The sequence below is a fragment of the Macaca nemestrina genome, chromosome 3 (assembly GCF_043159975.1).
Source record: "Macaca nemestrina isolate mMacNem1 chromosome 3, mMacNem.hap1, whole genome shotgun sequence".
Lineage (NCBI taxonomy): Eukaryota > Metazoa > Chordata > Mammalia > Primates > Cercopithecidae > Macaca > Macaca nemestrina.
Genome location: NC_092127.1, coordinates 21,584,712 through 21,605,587, shown reverse-complemented (window position 1 = coordinate 21,605,587; position 20,876 = coordinate 21,584,712). Strand labels below are relative to the sequence as shown.

Genomic DNA, 20,876 nt, shown 5'->3' with positions numbered 1-20,876 from the left:
TTGAAATAGGATAAATAGGGCAGGCTTCACTAAGAAAGCAGAGGGGGTGGGCCCTGTGAATACCTAGGGGAAGAACATTAAGGCACAGTGAAGGGCAAAAGTAAAGGCCCTGACTCCAGCAGGTCTGCTGTTCCAGGTTCAAGAAGCAGCCCACTGTAGCCAGAGCAGAGAAATCAGGAGCAAGGAGAATTGTAGGTGATGAAGTCACAAAAGTTACCAAGAAGAGATCATGTATCTTGCTGACCATGTAAGGACTTTGTCATTTACATGGGAATAAAACACTCTGAGTGTTCATTTTCTTCTAAGATCAACTGTATAAAACAATGGTATAGTTCACTTTGGAGTGTGGAGTGAGAGAAAACATTTTGAGCAGAGGAGTAACTAATCTGATTTTTATTTTCCCAGGATCACACTTTCAGGGGTGTTGACGGAGACTGCAAGGTACAAGGACAGAGGAGAAACTCACTTGGAGGCTATTTTATATATATAATAAATAGTAAATTATATATATATATAGCCACCCAGCAATTCTGTTTATATAAAATATATTTTATGTAAATCAACTATAACTCATAGGGCTTATTTAATATTTTATATATACTTTTTGAGACAAGGTCTCACAGTCAGTCACCAGGCTAGAGTGCCATGGCACATTCGCAGCTCACTGCAGCCTCACCCTTGAGGGCTCAGGCCATCCTCCCACGTAGCTAGGACTAGAGGTGCATGCCACCACACTCAGCAAGTTTTTGGCATTTTTTGTGGAGACAGGGCTTCTCCATGCTGTCCAGTCTGGTCTTGAACTCCTGGGCTCCAGCAATCCGCCGGCCTCAGCCTCCCAAAACACAGGCACACACCCCTGTGCCCACCCAGAGGCTATTATCTTAACAAAGGAGAGTGATAATGGTGAGCTGGGTAAGGATTGTAACAGTAAAAGCAGTAACAATTCATCAGTTTCTAGATAGATTTGTAAGTTGGAGACAATAGAATCCATGGACAATCGGACATAGCAGGGGTATCTAGGGAGAAAAATACAGTTACAGGTTCTCAGTTTCTGTTTCTGGTTGGGCCAGTAAAGGCCCTTCCCCATTCCTCTTTTCTGCTTATCACTAGAGAGAGAAACTAAAAAGCATGGCTTCAAGCTGCGAAAAGCTAAAGAAAAAAAAAATCCACAATAACAACAAAATAAGATAGGTTGGACAAGCTTGGGATATAGAAAAAGTTGCAAGAAATACAGGAAACTGTGAGGTGAAGAGAGACAGACAAAGATGGGGGACGGGAGAGAGGTAAACAACCTAGTGTTGGCATTGACACTAATTAACCATGTTTTATTTGCAACAAGTTACTTGAGGTTTTGTGGGGTTGGAAAGACATATATTGATGCCTATAATATGCCATAAAATATTTTCAGAATTTTACCTGAATTAAATCTTTTAACATTTTATATCAACCCTGTGAGGCAGATGCTGTGATTATTTTCACTTTGCAGACTGGGAAACAGACACAAACAAGTTAAGGAACATATTTGGAATCTCACAGCTGGTATTTTGCACTGTGAGGATTCAAGCCTAAACATCCTACCTCCAGAACCTGTACATTCTAACATTAGATGATATCTGATATTGTTTATTTTCCTAAAATTATATATATATACTTTTTAAAAAATTAGTTCACTGTAAGTATAGCTATGTACACACACACACACAGACACACACAGACACACACACACACACACACACACGCACGCGCGCCTGAGATAAAAACAAAGATACAGGCGCCATCTAGTGGCACTACTAATCTCAGTCTACAGTTCAGTATTACTATAAAAATATAATATGTAAAGGGAAGAAATATGTTGTGATACACGTGTGGGGTGGGAGTAGTGATCAAAGAAATGTGACTAAAGGTTAAATAACAAACTTTTGCAATGTTTGCATCATCTTCAGCTTGAACATTGCCTTTTTTATCCTTTACTAAGTTTTTCTTTATCCACATTCATCCATTATTCTTTCATTTGCTTATACATTCATTTATGTATTATTTATACACTGTACTGTACATATTTTGTGCACTCAGTACTTTGCTAGAGCTAGATGCTGAATTTTGAAGAATTTGTGAGAAAGTCCATGCCCTGATAGACTTTTGGGGGAAATATGCACATATATTTATCATATAATGTGGTCTTCGAAATATAATAAATGCAAAGATAAAGCAGTGGTGACGAAGAAATAATCAACTTCACTTAGGGATAGAAGAAGGTTCACGGAAGAGATGATCATTTTAATGTTTCTACCTTTCTATCAACTGTCAAGTGCCACTATCCTGTAGAGATAAAAGTATATTGAATTGATCCACTTGCATTCAAACCTTCAACGCACTGCCACCAGATTTATTAAAGAATGCCTAAAACATGCCACAGGTACCACCTATTTGCTGTGTTCATCACTTTGGTGGCATGTAATTAGTGGCTTCCTATGGTGCTAGCTATGTCACCGTTGTGTGCCTGATTTTCTTGTCTACATAGTGGAATGAATACAGTTCCTAACTCACAGAGTTCTTGTAATAAATTATTACGGTTATTCTAATATTCAGAATACTGTCTGGCAAATATTAAGTCTTCAGTAAATGCTGGTTGTTATGATAATCATCACACTCTTCTGCCTGGCCTACTCAACTTTCCATTATTGGGGCCTCAGGATATACCCTTTGCACTACAAGGACATCCAAAGTCTCTTTGGAAATATTCGGATTTCAAATCAACCCAACATGTATTGGAAGCTAGCTGTATACTTCACATGCACGTTTTACTCTCCCCAGAACAGTACCTTCTCTGTAGCGAAACATTATTTATTGTTGGTACCTCCTATGCCTTTGCCTGACCAAATCCCACTTCATCGTTCAAGGCTTACCTCACAACTAGGCTTTCCATGAACCTTCATTTTATGAATAATATCTCTCATTTATACATTCATACAATTCTGTAAGTTGCCTTGCCCTTAAGGGTCTCTCTCAAGTTGGCCCTTAGTTTATATACAGTAGGTGACCACCTTGCTTTTAAGTACGTATTTCTCGTTTTTATCCATCCTGGTGATGTTTAGCTGGAGTAAAGGGAAAAACACCTGGCCTCCAAACAGGAGACTCTATTAATTTTGAATAATTTTTACAAACTCTTCCTCTTGCCTAGGATTCTCATGTCATCTCTATCCCCAGTCCTATTAAAGAATCATTCCCCTAGGGCACCAATATTAATGATGAAGTTCATATTTTTTCTAAGGTACACTAGCGTGGAAAAAATGCTAAAACTACTAAATTACCTGATAAATAACTTGAAACCAGTGATCAAGTGGTATGGCATATACATTTGAAAGAAGTGAATAAACTGAAGATTAAAAAAACACATTATAAATACCAAAATAACATTTTAAAATTAAAAATTCAGAATATTGAATACAATTTCTATAAAATAAAATTCATTTATGTTGATGCAGTTTGAACACAGCACAATCAAGGTATAGAGCATTTCTTTCTTTCTTTTTTTTTTTTTTTTTTTTGAGACGGTGTCTTTCTCTGTCACCCAGGCTAGAGTGCAGTGGTGCAATCTTGGCTCACTGCAACCTCTGCTGCCTGAGTTCAAGCGATTCTCCTGCCTCAGCCTCCCAAGTAGCTGGGATTACAGGCACCTGCCACCACGCCAGGCTAATTTTTGTATTTGTAGTAGAGACGGGCTTTCGGCATCTTGGCCAGGCTGGTCATGAACTCCTGACCTCATGATCCACCTATCTCAGCCTCCCAAAGTGCTGATATTACAGGCATGAGCAACTGCGCCTGGCCAGTATAGAGCATTTCTAATACCTCCAGACTTTGTGCCTGTTCCTTTGCAGCCCATCTCCTGACATCCTCCTGCTGAAAGAAACCATTGATCTGCTTTCTACTTGTCTTTACAGATGAAATTTTGATATTTCTAGAATTTAATATAAATATAGTCATGTCATATGTGCTCTTTTGTGTCTAGATTCATTTTCTCAGAATAATGTTTTTAAGATTCACTTGTGAAGCTATGTGTGTACTTTTATTGCTGAGTATTTTTCTATCCCATATATATACCAATATTTGTTTATTCATTCACCTGTTGATGGACATTCCTTTTCAATTTGGGGTTATTATGAATAAATGTGCTATAAATATTCATGTTCTTTGGGTTTATCAATGTTTGTTTTTGTTGGTTAATACTGAGGAGTGGATTTGATGGATTGTTTTTAAATATATGTTTAAACTCATGAGAAACTACAAAAGAGTTTGCTAAGGTGGTTGCAATATATTACATTCTCATCAGTGATGACAGTTCCAAATGATCCACATCCTTACCAACACCTGGTAATATCAGTCTTTTAACTGTAGCCACTCTAGAGAATATGTGGTGGTATCTCATGATGGTTTTAATTTCCATTAGTCTAATGACTAATGTTTTAAGCATGAAAACATTTAAACATTCCACAGGCTTATTCCCAATTTGTATGTTTTATTTGGTGAAGTTCTAGTTGAAAGGTCTTGTCCATGTTTTCATCAGAATGTCTTATTGGGTTTTAAGAGTTTCTTATATCTTCTGGGCACAAGTGTTTTGTCAAATATGTGAAGTGACAGCTGTGGTTCGCTTTTACTTTCTTAAAAGTTTCTTTCAAAAATTTAAGGTTTTTATTTCAAAGAAGTTAAATTCATCATTGTTTCATATATTGTTTATTCTTTTATGTATCACGTAAGATTTTTTTGTCTACACCAAGTTGCAAAGATTTGTTCCTATACTTTCTTCTAGAAGATTTAGAGTTTTGGCTTTTCTTTTTAAGTATATAGCTCTAGTACAAATTCAAATAGAATATATCAGTAAGAGCAGACATCCTTGCCTTGTTCTCCATCTTACAGGATAAGCATTTAGTTTTTCACTGGTGTCCTCTTCCCTGTAGAAATTTTGTAAATGCCCTTTATCAGTTTGAGAAAGATTCCTTCTTTCTTTGCTAAGAATTTTTTTTATGATTGTGTGCTAAACATTCTCAAACTCTTTTGCTACATTATTTGGTTTAGATATGTGTCCTCTCCAAATCTCATGTTGAAATGTGACCTCCACTGCTGGAGGTGGGCCCCAAGGGAGGTGTTTGGGTCATGGGAGCGGATTCCTCATGAAGAACTCTTTCCATCAGTAATGAATTCTCCTTAAAGAGCCTGGCAGCTCCTCCCTCCAGCTCTTGCTCCCCCTTTGCCTTCTGCCATGATTGTAAGCTTCTTGAGGCCTCACCAGAAGCAGATACTGTTGCCCTGCTTCTTGTACAGCTTGCAAAACCATGAGACAATTTTTTTTTTTTTTTTTTTTTTTGAGACAGGGTCTCGCTCTGTCCCCCAGGCTGAAGTGCAGTGGCCGGATCTCAGCTCACTGCAAACTCCCCCTCCCGGGTTCATGCCATTCTCCTGCCTCAGCCTCCCGAGTAGCTGGGACTATAGGCGCCCGCCACCTCGCCCGGCTAGTTTTTTTTATTTTTTAGTAGAGACGGGGTTTCACCGTGTTAGCCAGGATGGTCTCAATCTCCTGACCTCATGATCCGCCCGTCTCAGCCTCCCAAAGTGCTGGGATTACAGGCTTGAGCCACTACACCTGGCCTACCATGAGACAATTAAACCTCTTTGTAAATTACCCAGCCACAGGTTTTTCTTTATGGCAACACAAAGTGGACTAACACACTACTTCTATTGATATCATCATGTACCTTTTCTCCTTATACTGCTAAAATGGAAATTTACATTGATTAATATTCAAATGCAAACCAATCTTGCATTCCTGGAATAAACCCTACTTGCTCATTACGTGTCATTATTTTTATGTAGTACTAGATGTGCTTTATAAATATTTGAATACATATGTTTGTGTCTAGGTTTATAAGGGATATCAGTCTGCAACTTTCTTATGAAGTTTTTATTTTAATTTTTGTATTATGGCAATGCTGGCCAGATAAAGTAAATTGAGAAATCTATCATCCACTAATTTCTTCAAGATTTTGTGTAGGATTTACTTTTCTCCTTCCATAAGGGCTTGATAGATTACATCAGTGGTTCCACCTGGGTCTAGGGATAGGCGGGAGCATTAGCTACAAATTCAATTTATTTAATTAACATTGGGCAATCTAAATTTTCTTTTTATGCTTCAGCTATTTTGATAATTTGTATTTGTCATGGAATTTGTCTATTTCAACTAAATTTTAAAATACAGTGGCATAAATTTGTTTATAATATTTTCATTTTAACCTTTAGTGTCTGTAGTATACATACACACAACTCTTACACTTTCAATATTGGTACTTTGTATTTTCTCTCTTCTTATAATGCTTTCATCTACTAAAAAAGAAAATCCACAGTATATGAAAGGTGTTGTTGGATTATGCCAAATAAAACGAAAATTAGGACTATTTTGTTGTTATTTCAATGTGGAATCTTTTACTTGAATTCTAGTATTGAACCACCTCAGAACTGAAGTATTGCATGATTTTAATAAAACTGAATATGCTTTACACACTTTAGTGAGAGATTATTTTAAACATCATTCAGATATCTTGGTAACTCTACAGAAAATGAATTGAGCATATATATATATTTTTTCCCTCAAATGTTATTTTAATTCAGGGATACATGTGCAGGATGTGCAGGTTTATTTCATAGGTAAACATATGCCACGATGGTTTGTTGCACCTGTCAACCTATAACCTAGATATTAAGCCCAGCATCCATTAGCTATTCTTCCTGATGCTCTCCTTCCCACCTTACCCCTGCTCCTGACAGGCCCCAGTGTGTGTTGTTCCCATCCATGTGTCCATGTGTTCTCATCATTCAGCTCCTACTTGTAAGTGAGAACACGCAGTGTTTGGTTTTCTGTTCCTGTGTTACTTTGCAGAGGATACTGGCTTCCAACGATCCATGTCCCTGCAAAGGACATAATCTCATGCCTTTTTAATGGCTGCATAGTATTCCATGGCATATATTTACCACATTTTCTTTATCCAGTCTATGATTGATGGGCATTTAGGCTGATTATATATTTTTGCTATTGTGAATAGTGCTGTAATGAACATATGCATGCGTGTATCTTTATAATATTAATATAATGGTTTTTATTCCTTTGGGCATATACCCAGTAATGGGATTGCTGGGTCAAATAGTATTTCAGCCTCTAGGTCTTTGAGGAATTGCCACACTGTCTTCCACAATGGTTGAACTGATGTACATGCCCAAAAAGAGTTTGAAAGTGTTCCATTTTCTCCACAACCTCACCAACATCTGTTGTTTCTTGACTTTTTAGTAATCACCATTCTGACTGGGGTGGGATATCTCACTGTGGTTTTGATTTGTTTTTCTCTAATAATCAGTGATGTTGAGCTTCTTTCCATGTATTTGTTGGCTGCATGTCTGTCTTCTTTTGAGAAGTGTCTGTTTATGTCTTTTGCCCACTTTTTAATGGGGTTGTTTGTTTCTTGTAAATTTGCTTAAGTTCTTTGCAGACTCACTCTGGTTATTAGACCTTTGTCAGATGGATAGATTACAAAAACTTCCCCCATTCTGTAGGCTGTCTGTTCACTCTGATGATAGTTTCTTTTGCTGTGCAGAAGCTCTTTAGTTTAATTATATTCCGTTTGTCAATTTTTTGCTTTTGTTGCAATTGATTTTGGAGTTTTCATCATGAAATATTTGCCTGTGCCTATGTCCTCAATGGTATTGCCTAGATTTTCTTCTAGGTTTTTTATAGTTTTGGGTTTTACATTTCAGTCTTTAATTCATCCTGAGTTAATTTTTGTATGCAGCATAAGGAAGGTAGGTGTCCAGTTTCAGTTTTCTGCATATAGCTAGACAGTTCTCCCAGCACCATTTATTAAATAGAGAATATTTTCCCCATTGTTTATTTTTGTCAGGTTTGTCAAAGATCAGATGGTTGTAGGTGTGTGGTCTTATTTCTAAGTTTTCTCTTCTCTTCCATTTGTCTGTGTGTCTGTTCTTATACCAATATCATGCTGTTTTGATTACTGTAGCCTTGTATTATAGTTTGAAGTTGGGTAGTGTGATGCCTCCAGCTTTGTTCTTTTTGCTTAGGATTGACTTGGCTATTCAGGCTCTTTTTTTGGTCCCATACGAATTTTAAAATACTTGTTTTTTCTAATTCTGTGAAGAATGTTAATGGGAGTTTAATGGGGATAGCATTGAATCTATAAATTACTTTGAACAGTATGGCCATTTTCATGATATTGATTCTTCCTGTCCATGAACATGGAATGTTCTTCCATGTGTTTGTGTCATCTCTGATTTCTTTGAGCAGTGGTTTGTAGCTCTCCTTGAAAAGATCCTCCAATTCCTTTGTTAGCTGTATTCTGAGGTATTTTATTCCTTTTGTAGCAATTCTGAATTGGAGTTCATTCATGATTTGGCTCTTGGCTTGCCTGTTGTTGGTGTATAGGAAGAGCATATGTATTTTTAAATTCTGCTTTACATTTTTGAAATAAAATGCAAAATATTTTTGTCAGTTTTCATAGCACAAGCATTTAGCATGCATGTATTTCTCTTTAGTGTTTGACTTTCAATATTTAAAATTATATTGCTTGTTATTTGAAGAAAGTTCTCAGACTACTTAATGAATTTACATAAGCTGTTTGGCAATAGTATAACCAGGGACTTCTGCTAAAAGAGACTATTGCAATGATAAAATAAAGTGCATATTTTCTTTAAGGACTAATGTTTCAGTAATTCCACAAGAAAACTAAAGACCCCAATTAAATGTTTTTAAGTTTAACTTTTACATATTTTCATAATGAGATCAAAAGAGGAGCTGGAGTTTGGGGTTGGAAAAAGAAAATCATTCTATGTTCAAATGACTGCAATGTGCATAAGCTATGTCATGCAGGGGTGAAATTAAATCAATAATTTTCAAGTTCATCATCTCATGTAATGCATACATATACATGAGAATCAGACTTGTTATTCTGCTATTATTAAATGACATGGAAAAGAAAATATTTAAAAACTTTCTGCCATTATCTCATTTCTCTTGCAAATTTGGTGACATACAATAAAAATATGTACTTTTTCCTCCACAGGACCTGATTGGGGATCTGAAGGAGCAGCTTTCAGATCACTTCAAAGATGTGATGGTTGGCCTCATGTACCCACCACCACTGTATGATGCTCATGAGCTCTGGCATGCCATGAAGGTAGTGATCTGATCCAAAAATATACCTGTAGCAAGTACAGGCCAGTATTTCAATTGTGATGCTCCTACATACTTATATGATCAAGGAGAGGGGAGGGAATATCTAAGCAACGATGTAACAATGGAAATGTTGTGGTCAAGGGAAGTGGCCTTGTTAGGAAGCTGGAGCCTCCCAGGCTCAGTGGCTGGGATCAACCTGTTCTTTTGTTGTACAGAGTCACAAACTTACTGAACCAGCCCCAAGGCTGACCTCCAACAAGGAAAAGGGAACAAGCCTCCAGGGCTATTCAGATTGGTCCCTGAGTATATATTCCTATATTGAGGAGAATGTATTAAAAATGATGTGACTCTTGTTACATTATTTGTAAAAGTTTGATTAAGTCAAAAGAAGATATTGAATCAGGGACAATATATAGATGACGTCTTTATATTTTCTTCATATGACCTGAAGCTCATTCTTTATAGAAACAGTTTTTTTTTTTTCTTAAATGTATAAAAATTTTAATTCGGAAGAATTAGAATCAGTGTTTCTTAAAGGAAAGTCATTTCCATGAAATAAGTTGACTGTGGATTTTTTACAGATTTTGTTGGCTAGGGACAGGGAACAAAGAGGGCCTTGGCTTTACTTCTTTCCAAATGCAGATATTAAACACCTGCAGAACTGTTGAAATCATTCCAGTGTGATGCTTGCCAATGACCAGATTACCACAATCTGTGAACAATGTGTGACAGAAAAGAGGCAACAGGAAAAAATTAAAGGACATGGATTTTGGCCATCATATTTACTGATCCAAATAGGCATTGTACAAAAAGTATATGAATTTTAACTAATCGCTTTTAACAAACGTTGCATGTCAATTCCTACCTCTTGCAAAATTACATATCTAAAAATTATTTTAAAAATAAAGTTATATGTTGCTGTTTGATTAAACAAGTGTATTTTATCAATATTTCATAGAATGCTAAGGATTTCTGAGGCTTTCCTAAAAAAGGTGTGTTGTCTTTAGATCACTTTCACAGACCAATATGTGCATATGTCTGCAAGAGACCACAGAAAGCGTCCTTCGAAATATTTACGCAAATTGTACAAAATTCCACATCTAGAGAGGCAGCCACAGGTCCTTAAAATATTCTTGGCAAATTAGAAAACCTGTATGCTAATGTCAGCCTGCTAAAGAATTAATATTGCAGCAGCAAATGGAATATCAAATATCATTTCAACAGCAAATGGAAATGCTCAGTGCCATGAGCATTGCTTGAACATGTCTTCCTCTGCATTGTTTAGAAATGCTCATACTGTTGTATTCTAAATGAAGAAACAGAGTTTCCTTCAGATAATATTAATTCTTCAGGATGAAATAGGTAGTAAATGGCAAAGTTGGAACTAAGATTGTGCCTACCTTCATCCCAAACAACTTCCTTTCCCCTGCCACCTCTCAAAACACTGGAAATGCTGTATCCCTTTCATGTACAAAAGGTGCGCTATTACTCCCAATAAGAATATCCTTACATTTATCTCTTTTTTTCCTTTCTCTAGGGAGTAGGCACTGATGAGAACTGCCTCATTGAAATACTAGCTTCAAGAACAAATGGAGAACTTTTCCAGATGCGAGAAGCCTACTGCTTGCGTAAGGAAATATACATATGTGAATGTATTTTACACATATATGAACTTTATAACACGTTGAATATTCCAGTTTCTGTATTTTGAAGAATTATCTAAGACATTCTTACATTTAACATAGGATTCACTGAGGACCAATTAACTCATGAGGTAAAATTGATTATTAGTGCACTAAAAATGAAACAGTTCCCTAGACAATCAAGCTAAGCAAATTTTCCAGGAAAATCATTACAAATCTCTATAAGGTGAATGTTTTCATTAAGACAGGAAAGTGCCCCACACTTGAATTCAGGGCGTATTTCATCTCTTACCCAGGAAAGACCCAGCATATAGAAAAAATAAAGTACAATAATGGCTCAGTGAATTCTACAAATACATCTGCTTCGCTTTACATAAATTTCACGTTCCTGTAATCTACCGCAAAAGCAGATTTTTATACGTTTCAAAAGTAGAAAGGGTAACTCTTTTCACTTTCAAAAAGGTATAATGCCTTAAGTTCCATTGCATTATGTACTCTGTGACACTGTGTGTCAAAAAAATGTTGCGGACAGTCATCTTTATTGCATTCAAACAAAAACAAGACTTTTCTGAAGGGAATAAAGTCAGAACTTTCATTAAAATGTTAAAATGAGATGAAGCACTTAGAAAATGTGTTGGGCTGGGCAGCAGTCTATGGAAATAGAATGCATAACACTGTATTTTGAGAATCAGAGAATGTGAAATGACTCTCGATCCTGTTTTTCAATTTTGGAATAAAGATTTTTAAAAAACAGTCCTATGCTTATGTTACCATTAGGTGACAGAATTCTTTGGCAGACAGTTTATTAACAAAGAAATGTCAACAGGTGGACTACATTTCCTGGACTTTGTACTCACAACTGGGAAATAACATTAACTTATTCAAAACACATTGATATATAGTTCCATAATAAATCATACCTTTAATGTGTTTCCTTATGCAGAATACAGCAATAACCTCCAAGAGGACATTTATTCAGAGACCTCGGGACACTTCAGAGATACTCTCATGAACTTGGTCCAGGTATAGCATTCCAAAATTTACACCACTTTGCACTCTCTAAGAAAACAGGTATATGTCATTGCAAAAAGAAAAGAACAGAAAACTCCAGTATATTACAGTTCAACAGTAAATTCTGTGTAGTAACAGTTACTGAAGCCATGTTCAAAGTACTCAACTAGAAATTTAAGTTGTTAAAGACAAGTATGGATAATGCATCAGCTCTATTTTCAAAAAATTAAAAATATATTCTAAAGACATTATAAATATACATGTATGTATAACATATGTATAATTAATTATATATTCTGAGAAAATTGAAAGATTAAAAATATTACAGTTAAAATTAATAATTCTAATTAGAAATAATGTCTTTCTTTTTTTTTTTTGAGATAGTCTCGCTCTGTCGCCCAGGCTGGAGTGCAGTGGCATGATCTCAGCTTGCTGCAACCTCCCCCTCCTGAGTTCAAGTGATTCTCCTGCCTCAGCCTCCCACGTAGCTGGGAGTCCAGGCACGTGCCACCACACCCAGATAATTTTTGTAGTTTTAGTAGAGATGGGGTTTTGCCATGTTGGCAAGGCTGGTCTCGAACTCCTGACTTCAGGTGATCTGCCTGCCTTAGCCTCCCAAGGTGCTACGATTACAGGTGTGAGCCACCATGCCCAGCCTTAGAAATAATTTCATTATTAAAACTGCTACATGAGTTTAGGGCACACTAACATTTCTGAGCTCCTACAATGTGCCTAGTACTGTGTGAGGAGAGAAACAATTTTCTCATTTAATAACAAAACACTAAAAATATTCTCATAAGTACTTCAGAAAAGAATAATCAAAATGTATAAAGTTCTAGCTCTATGATTGTCTAAAGAGCTAATAAGTAGAAATCCAGAATTTGGTTGAATGGTAGAGACTCTGAAAGCCAGCATATGATCTTCAATGCAGCCTATAAAAATTCTATGGTATTATACATTACCAAAAAGAAACATTAAGTTAAAAATAGATTTTATCATTTATGTTTCTGTACTGACTAAATGATATATATTTCCATTTAATGACTATTTCTTGAAAATATTCCACATATTAGCATTGTAATACAAACAATATTTTTAAAGATATAATTATCTCCTGTTTTATACATATTCTCCAATATACCTGCTATCCTATTTAACAAAGGCACTCAGGAATGCAAAGAGAGAGAATCAGTGTTCAGCTCTTAATTTCTAAAAGAGAAACTCGAAGGCCACAGTTGAGGAAAATGTCTTAAAAGCTGGAATTTTTGTTTGGTTTTGCATTTCGTATGCGTGTGTGTGTGTGTGCATGTGTGTGTGTTTGAAATGAAACAAGAGTTTCTAAACCCCCAAACCTTTCCTTTACACATCAAAGGCATAGTAGTTAGCAAAGAATTAGTAGACACCAAAGAATTTCACTAAAACCAAGAAGTCGATAGAATTTCGTACATGGGAACATGAAATTAGAAAAGAATACATGAAAGCCTTTTTAGTGGGAACAAAGCTGGAAGAGTAGGACCGAGGAGAGAGAAAGGTCTATAATCCAGGTGGAGGCAACTAGAGTGAGAATCCTGCCTAAAGCCCTCAGGAACCCAGAGCCCCACACTCTTAGGCGAGGAGTTACAATCACCAGATGAAAATACAAGATAGATCATTGTCTATTCTTTCTCCCTTTTCTCTGAACTACTCCAGTGTCAACTGTCTCCATGAATTCTCGGATTTGTTTTTAATCTAAACTTTTCTGTGGCTACTGTTGATAAACTCTGAGAAGTCCTTCCCTGTCCTTTATCCTGCTTGTCTTTATCTGAAGAGGTGCTTTGGAGAACAGACAGTCCTCAGTCCCTGAATTTTTATGGTCTGACTTATCTACTTCATGGTACCTTTCTACTTTATGATGGTGCAAAAGTACTGCAATTTTCACATAATAGTTGATATTCCATAAATTATGTGAGATATGTAACACACTTTATTGTAAAATAGGCTTTATGTTAGATGATTTTGCCCAACTGTAGGCTGTTGCAAGTGTTCTGAGCACATTTAAGGTAGGCTAGGCTAAGCTATGATGTTCAATAGGTTAGGTGTATTAAATGCATTTTTGACTTGGGATATTTTAATTTACAATGGATTTATCAGGATGTAACCCCATCATAAGTCTAGAAGCCTCTCTATATCCTTGAAGGTTGTACCACTTTCATAGCAGCTCAACTTTGGCAAATTTAGAGTCCTCACATTTTGTTTATAGCGTACGTTATCAATGTTTCTTTAATCTGGGTTTGTAATGTCTTTGAAAATGAGGCTCTCTTAAAAACTTAGAAGAGTTGTGATCTACTTGCTTTTGGTTAGGTCCATTTACCACTTAACCGCATGCAAAGTTCTTTCCTAGATATATTTCTACAGTATGACTTTGCATCCCTGCTCCCTCATTTATGCCTTTTTTATTTTCACAACTCAAAAACATTTCCTTGAAGGATCTCTCAGAAAGTAAAACTGGCCGGGTATTACTAGAGGGCTGAGTCATAAAAGACCCTTACTTTTCAAAACCTCTTCAAGTCTCAGCTTACATTGCTTGGAATCAGTAAGTGGTTTCTCTTTCTAACTCTTCAAGGCACCAAATTTCTAAACTTTTTCTCTTCTCCCTTGTGTGTCTGCTTGCAAACTAGCCAGTTACTTACTGAGCTCATCTCTTTCTTGTAATAGATGACTAAAAGCATAAAGTAAATGCCATTTCTCAAGCTCACAGGAAGACCAGAACAGGTGCTACCAATCAGAGTGCATTTCCCTTCCAAGAAGTGATCCAGAGACTTGGTCTCTTTCCACCGTTACTACTGGCTTTTAAGTTTATCATGTCTGTCTTCAACCCAGGGAAGCAGAAAGAGAATAGAGGTTTCTTCATGGAAGTGTTTATGAGCCTTGTTGCAATGCATACCCATTTCTGCTCAAGTATCATTGGCTAAACCCTCATTCAAGTAGGCCTACTTAATATCAAGGGTAGTGAAGTTATTTGTCTTCAAGGAAGTTGAAATGAGTTTTACAATCTGTAATTAGTGTATTTCTACTTCTTTTTTTTTTTTTTTTGAGACGGAATTTTGCTCTTGTCACCCAGGCTGGAGTGCAATGGTGAGATCTCGGCTCACTGCAACCTCTGCCTCCCAGGTTCAAGTGATTCTCCTACCTCAGCCTCCCGAGTAGCTGGGACTACAGACACGCGCCACCAAGCCCAGCTAATTTTTTTATTTTTAGTAGAGATGCGATTTCACCATGTTGGCCAGGATGGTCTCAGTCTCTTGACCTCTTGATCCTCCCGCCTCGGCCTCCCAAAGTGCTAGGATTACAGGCATGAGCCACCACGCCTTGCCAATCAGTGTATTTCAAAGCTGTGAAAGAGAATTGAACATTGCAACCAAGAAATACAAATGGGTAACAGAAGATGGTAAAGACATATTTGTCAATAAATAGAAAACTTTTGATGATGACTATATTAGGCCCAAATAGAATTTCTAAAAGGGAAGCATATATAAACAAAGGGAAAAAAAACACAAAATGCACTGCATTCCTTCTTAAATATACTTTAAAAAGGAAAATGTCTTTGTATTTGTATCCATGCTTTATGTTTTTGAACATGTCTTTACTGTGCCACCATTTCCAATAATCTTGTTCCTACTTTTAATCTCACTTTTAGAGTGATGTTTATTATATTATCAAAAAGGAAATAAAAATATATAAAGAGCAAAAATATGCAATTTTAATCTGAATACATCAGATTAAAACATTTTATTATATAAAATGTATAGAAATATGTTACATATATATCATATTTCTATATAATTAATCCTACCATTAATAATTCATTTCTAGGAGACAAATAAAAGGCCAAAAATGAGGCTATATTTTAATTTTTTATTCCTTCTGTTTTGTTTTTGCCATTAAGTATGTTTTAAAATATGAAGCTAAACATTTATCGATATAACATAGTTTTTCTTCTGCTAGAGTTTGCATGCGTCTGTCCCCCAAACTTCATGTTGAAATGTGAGCCCCAGTGCTGAAGGTGAGGTCCAGCGAGGGGTGTTTGGGTCATGAGGATGGAGCCCTCATGAAGAGCGTGATGCTGATTCTCATTGTAATGAGCAAGTTCTCACCCTATCAGTTCCCAGGAGAGCTGGTTGTTAATGAGAGCCTGGCATTTTCCTCCTCTTGCTCTTGCTTTCTATCCTCACCACGTGATCTCCGCACATGCCAGCTCCCCTTCACCTTCCATTACGAGTGGAAACAGCCTGAAACCCTCAGCATTAGCAGATGCTGCAGCCACGCTTCTTGTACAGCCTGCAGAGCTGTGACCCAAATAAACTCATTTTCTTTATAAATTGCTCAGCCTCAGAAATTCCTTTCTAGCAACACAAATGGACTAAGACAGAAAATTGTTCCAACAGAGAACAAAAGCAAATTTCAAAAATGCTAGTATGGAATGAAGTTAACAATTCCCCATCAGACCTGTCAAAGAATTTATTCTCCAAAGCCTTCTTCCACTCTATGAGAACTGCTTTCCTCTAAGCCTTTTATACACATTTCTATTATAGTCTTACCATGTGATATTGAATCTGTTTGCATATCCATCTTTCCCATTAGACTGAGTTCTCTATGCATAAAATCTAGCTTTATTCCAATTTGTAACTTATAACTAAGCTCTGCACATGATACATGGTAAGCAATTCATATTTTTTGGAAATAAATGGCAAGAAGGATAAATAGTTGAGAAAATCTGAGTGAATAAAATTCAATGCTGGATAAAGTAAAAGAAGAAGACTTCATATATGATGTGTCTTTAACAGGATTCTGAAAAATTAGCATCACTTGCAAACATGAGAGGAGGAAGCAAGGGTGGTTCAGGATAAGTAGACAGGTGCTGCTGGAGAATCTGCTGGCTCAAAGGGCTTTTGTTGAATAGGGCAAGTTTTTCTGATTAGAGAGCTGGTAGAGATGCTAGACAGAAGAGTTCCTGTAACCAGGAAAGAGCCATGGGGAAATTTTTGAGCAGAATGTGAGATGATCAGGAAGTTTTTTAAATTGCACATAATTTACCACTCATTTGTGGTGAGTACCTCACTTGTGACTTAAGAGAACTTGATTTGTTCAAGATAAAAACCAGTTTTCCTTCTTAGCATTTCTTTAATTTCTATAATCCCATTCCTCTTTTTGAGTTTGTATTGATCAAATCAATCAGACATACCCTGATTGGTATGTATATATGTACATATCTGTATATTTATGTACTAATAATGCAGTATATATGTACATTTACTAATACTATATATGCACATATATATGTACTATTATACGTGCATATATAGTATTATTAGTACAGTATATTGTATTATTACTATATGCTGAAGAATACAAGAAACTATGAGAAAATTCACCAGAAGGAAAGGAACATATATTTAGGCAGCAAAAGGCTATTAAGAAGAATTTTATTTTATTGCTCAGAATCTCTTAATAGTCACATTTTAGCAATGAGTGCTGCTACATTGAATTCTTGGTGTCTTAGCTCCTGTCACAGAATGAACAGAAACAAAGAAACATTCAAGTAAGGAAGCATTCAAGTCAGGAAACAAGTGCAGAAAATTCCCCAATCAATCAGGAAAATAAACCCATACCATAGGCTGATTTCCCACAAAATTGCCAATTTTTAAATGTTTAAAGAGATTCCTAATTTCTATTCTACAAATATGTAAAAAAGATAACTTTATATTTCTGAAGTTAGTGTTATATCATTTCATGCCAAAAAGCTAAAGTTAATAATTGTTTCTACCCTGTCTAGAACTAGTCTGAATACAGAAAATAGTTAAAGAAAATGGTTCTTAATGATAACTTGTTCCTCTAAAATATCAGTGACAGTGTGCAAGTTTAAATTAATACTTATTTTCCCTTTTTTTCTTCTTATTTATTTTGCTATTTTCCTCATTTGGAGTGGATTAACATGTTGAAACCCAGGGGATATAATTTCCTTTAATGTGTGCTTATTGTAATTAAAAATGTTTTAATATAATTTAAAACTTTGTAACATGTAAATTATATCTGAAATATAATTTCAATTATTCAATTAAAGAATGAATATATATATATACATATATATATATGCCAGACTGGAATACAAACTTATAATTTAAACTAATAATGCCATTCATTGCTAAGCAATACAAATTCTAATCCTTTTTTATCCTTTGTGTGTGCATGTGTGTGTCTGTGTGTGTGCATACATGTATGCACTCAAGCCATTGTCAATTTTGCATTAGGAATAAAGCAATCTTCCACAAAAAACTGCTGAGGAAGCTAAGTATTACCTTTCCCACATTGAAGAAAGACTGGTCATTTGGGCTGATCGGAGTCTTTCAAATCGTTCAGTTTCTATTCCCTCCCTCCCATAGGTGTTGATCCCAAGAACATTCCATAATTAACAGGCTGTATGCTGATCTCTATTTAAAAGGCAGCTTCCCAGGAAACCCAACTAGCAACGTCCCCTCTGTGTAGAGATGAGGAGACTTAAGCTTAGAGAGGGTAAGTGGTGTGCCTGACATTATTACAGGTCTACTTAATGAAAGGGCTGACAGAAATTAGTTGGAAAATGTGGCATATTACCAAGTAAGCTCATTCAACCCTTCAATTAAAAATTTCAATTTTATATCACATTTTAATTAATATCAAGAATTTGCTTTGTTGTGTTCGGTTTTGGTTTGGCTTAGTTTGATTTGGATTTCTGTGGTTTGTCTGCAAAGTTCATAAAACTCCCATGTCACCACCCTCAGTAAATCATCCTATTCTAAGATTTTCATCTGCAGGTTTATCCATGTCAGTGGAGAAAAGATAATTTGGTTTTTCATAGTACAAACTGAAGCTTCTGGTAAAATGTAGGTATAAGCTCATTTTAATTTGTAACAGAAGTTGAAGTCATTTGTAGAAAAATACATTTGCAATAATAATTACTATTTTAAAATAATCTCACTTGACAAGATGCCAATTGAATATTTTCTAACTTTTGCATTTTATAAGATTAATTTTAATTAAAAATTTTTTTCAAAATAAAAGGTAATTTTACAATAATGTTGCTACAATAATATAAATTAAAGCAACAGTTTCCACTCAGAGATTCTTGGCACAGGTATTACCCCTAACAGAGTGAAGCCAACAGTTCCATTATAAACCATTATAAATCCTAACATCAAACAAGTTTTTATTTTTTTAATATCTACCTACAAATGTATTTCAATTCATTTAAGAAAAATGTGGCCGGGCACGCTGGCTCATGTCTGTAATCATGGCACTTTGGGAGGCCGAGGAGGGCGGATCACAAAGTCAGGAGTTCAAGACCAGCCTAGCCAATATGGTGAAACTCCATTTCTACTAAAAATACAAAACTTAGCTGGGCCTGGTGGTATGCGCCTGTATTCCGAGCTACTCGAGAGGCTGAGGCAGAAGAATTGCTTGAACCCAGGAGGTGGAGGTTGCAGTGAACCGAAATCAGGCCACTGTACTCCAGCCTGGGTGACAGAGCAAGACTCTGTCAAAAAAAAAAAAAAAAAGTAAGCTGTTTAGTAGGAAGAAAATTATTTTCCTAAGGACTTCATTTAATTCCATTAGGACTACATCACAGCCAGATCCTGCTCTGTTCCCTCCCTCCCATAGGTGTTGATCCCAAGAACATTCCATCATTAACAGGCTATATGCTGATGTCTGTCTCAAAGTCAGCTTCCCAAGAAACCCAACTGGCAATATCCCCTCTGCTTAGAGATGAGAAGACTTAAGGTTAGAGAGGTTAAGTGGTGTGCCTGACATTACAGGTCTACTTAATGAAAGGGCTGACATGAAGTCAGGCCTAGATGCACTATACCTATGCTGTTGAATTGTATTGCTCCTACCTCCAACCCCATTTGGTTCCACTCCAATTCTACTTCTATTTGGTAAAATGTCAACGATCAAAACTCAAACCCTCTTAGCATTCTGCACCTCCTTAAAGGTTGAGCTGTTGAGCTATAAACCACCTAAAATAACTGACATCTAAGGATTAGGATCACAGTGTATTTTTATAAAGCAAACATTCTTGTATTTCAGGGGAAAACACAAGTTCCGAAAATGAAACATGAGGGAAAATAAATCACAAGGGAAAAAATAATCAATGAATGGTGATTTTTTGGATATAATAGTGCAATCGATTTTATTCTCAATTGTAGTTATTTTTTCCCTAAAATTAAACAATATGCTTTATTAATGATAGGGTGTGTACATGAGTATTTGTATATATAATAATATTTGAATAGATATACATATATTTTAAATATTTTATCACTGGTTTTTACCTAATTTGGATTCTGAATGTATAGGATGAACTATTACTTTTTTAAATACAACATCAACTTGAATTTTTAATTTGATTTTCCTATTTATATATTTCATTAAAGTTTTCAAAAAACATAGCACTTGTAAATTTCTATGAATTACATGAATAGCTCAGATTTCTATTGCTTCCACACACAACTTTATTTCCTAGATTTATCTTAATAGAAAAAGCTAATCCTGTATACTACAGACAGGACAGAATCACCATTTTATTGCTTGTGTTTTAAGCTTAGAGTTTTAGGCTTTTGGTTCCTAATAGGCATAAAGCTCTTCTCCAAACCATGATTCAGGACCCAAGACTCTTTTCAGTTTGTGGTTCCACCAAAAGTGTTACTTCTTAACTTTGATTTCCAGAATTGGAACATTAAATATATGTATGAGTATTTAACCTTGGAACAACTTTTAAGTATAGTAATATTTTCCTTTCAACATAGAATACCAAAAAGTGTGGGTGAATCAAGACTTACATTTCATAAGAAACCAAGGAAAATTAATAAAATTAATTAACTTTATTACTTTAACATTAATATATACTTATAAAGTTTCACAGTACATTTTCCTTAAAATGTAAAATACACAAAAATACAATAATACATATTTCATACAGA

The 20,876-nt window shown here is 35.7% G+C and overlaps 1 protein-coding gene and 1 long non-coding RNA gene across 5 annotated transcripts in view; one reads left to right on the top strand and one right to left on the bottom strand.

Moving 5' to 3' along the window:
• LOC105466763 (annexin A10) overlaps positions 1–20,876 on the top strand; it is a 78,906-nt gene that overhangs the window by 41,461 nt on the left and 16,569 nt on the right. For all 4 annotated transcript variants that reach the window (XM_071092853.1, XM_071092849.1, XM_071092852.1 and 1 more), the window contains exons 4-6: positions 9,117–9,230; positions 10,767–10,857; positions 11,816–11,895. In XM_071092853.1, the coding sequence (XP_070948954.1) occupies positions 9,117–9,230; positions 10,767–10,857; positions 11,816–11,895 (285 nt within the window). The remainder of the gene's footprint in view (positions 1–9,116; positions 9,231–10,766; positions 10,858–11,815; positions 11,896–20,876) is intronic.
• On the bottom strand, positions 3,538–17,925 carry LOC139362281 (uncharacterized). The gene is made up of 3 exons (XR_011620843.1): positions 15,053–17,925; positions 11,793–11,931; positions 3,538–8,462 (listed from the first exon to the last, which is right to left on the bottom strand). It is a non-coding gene; the product is annotated as an uncharacterized lncRNA (long non-coding RNA).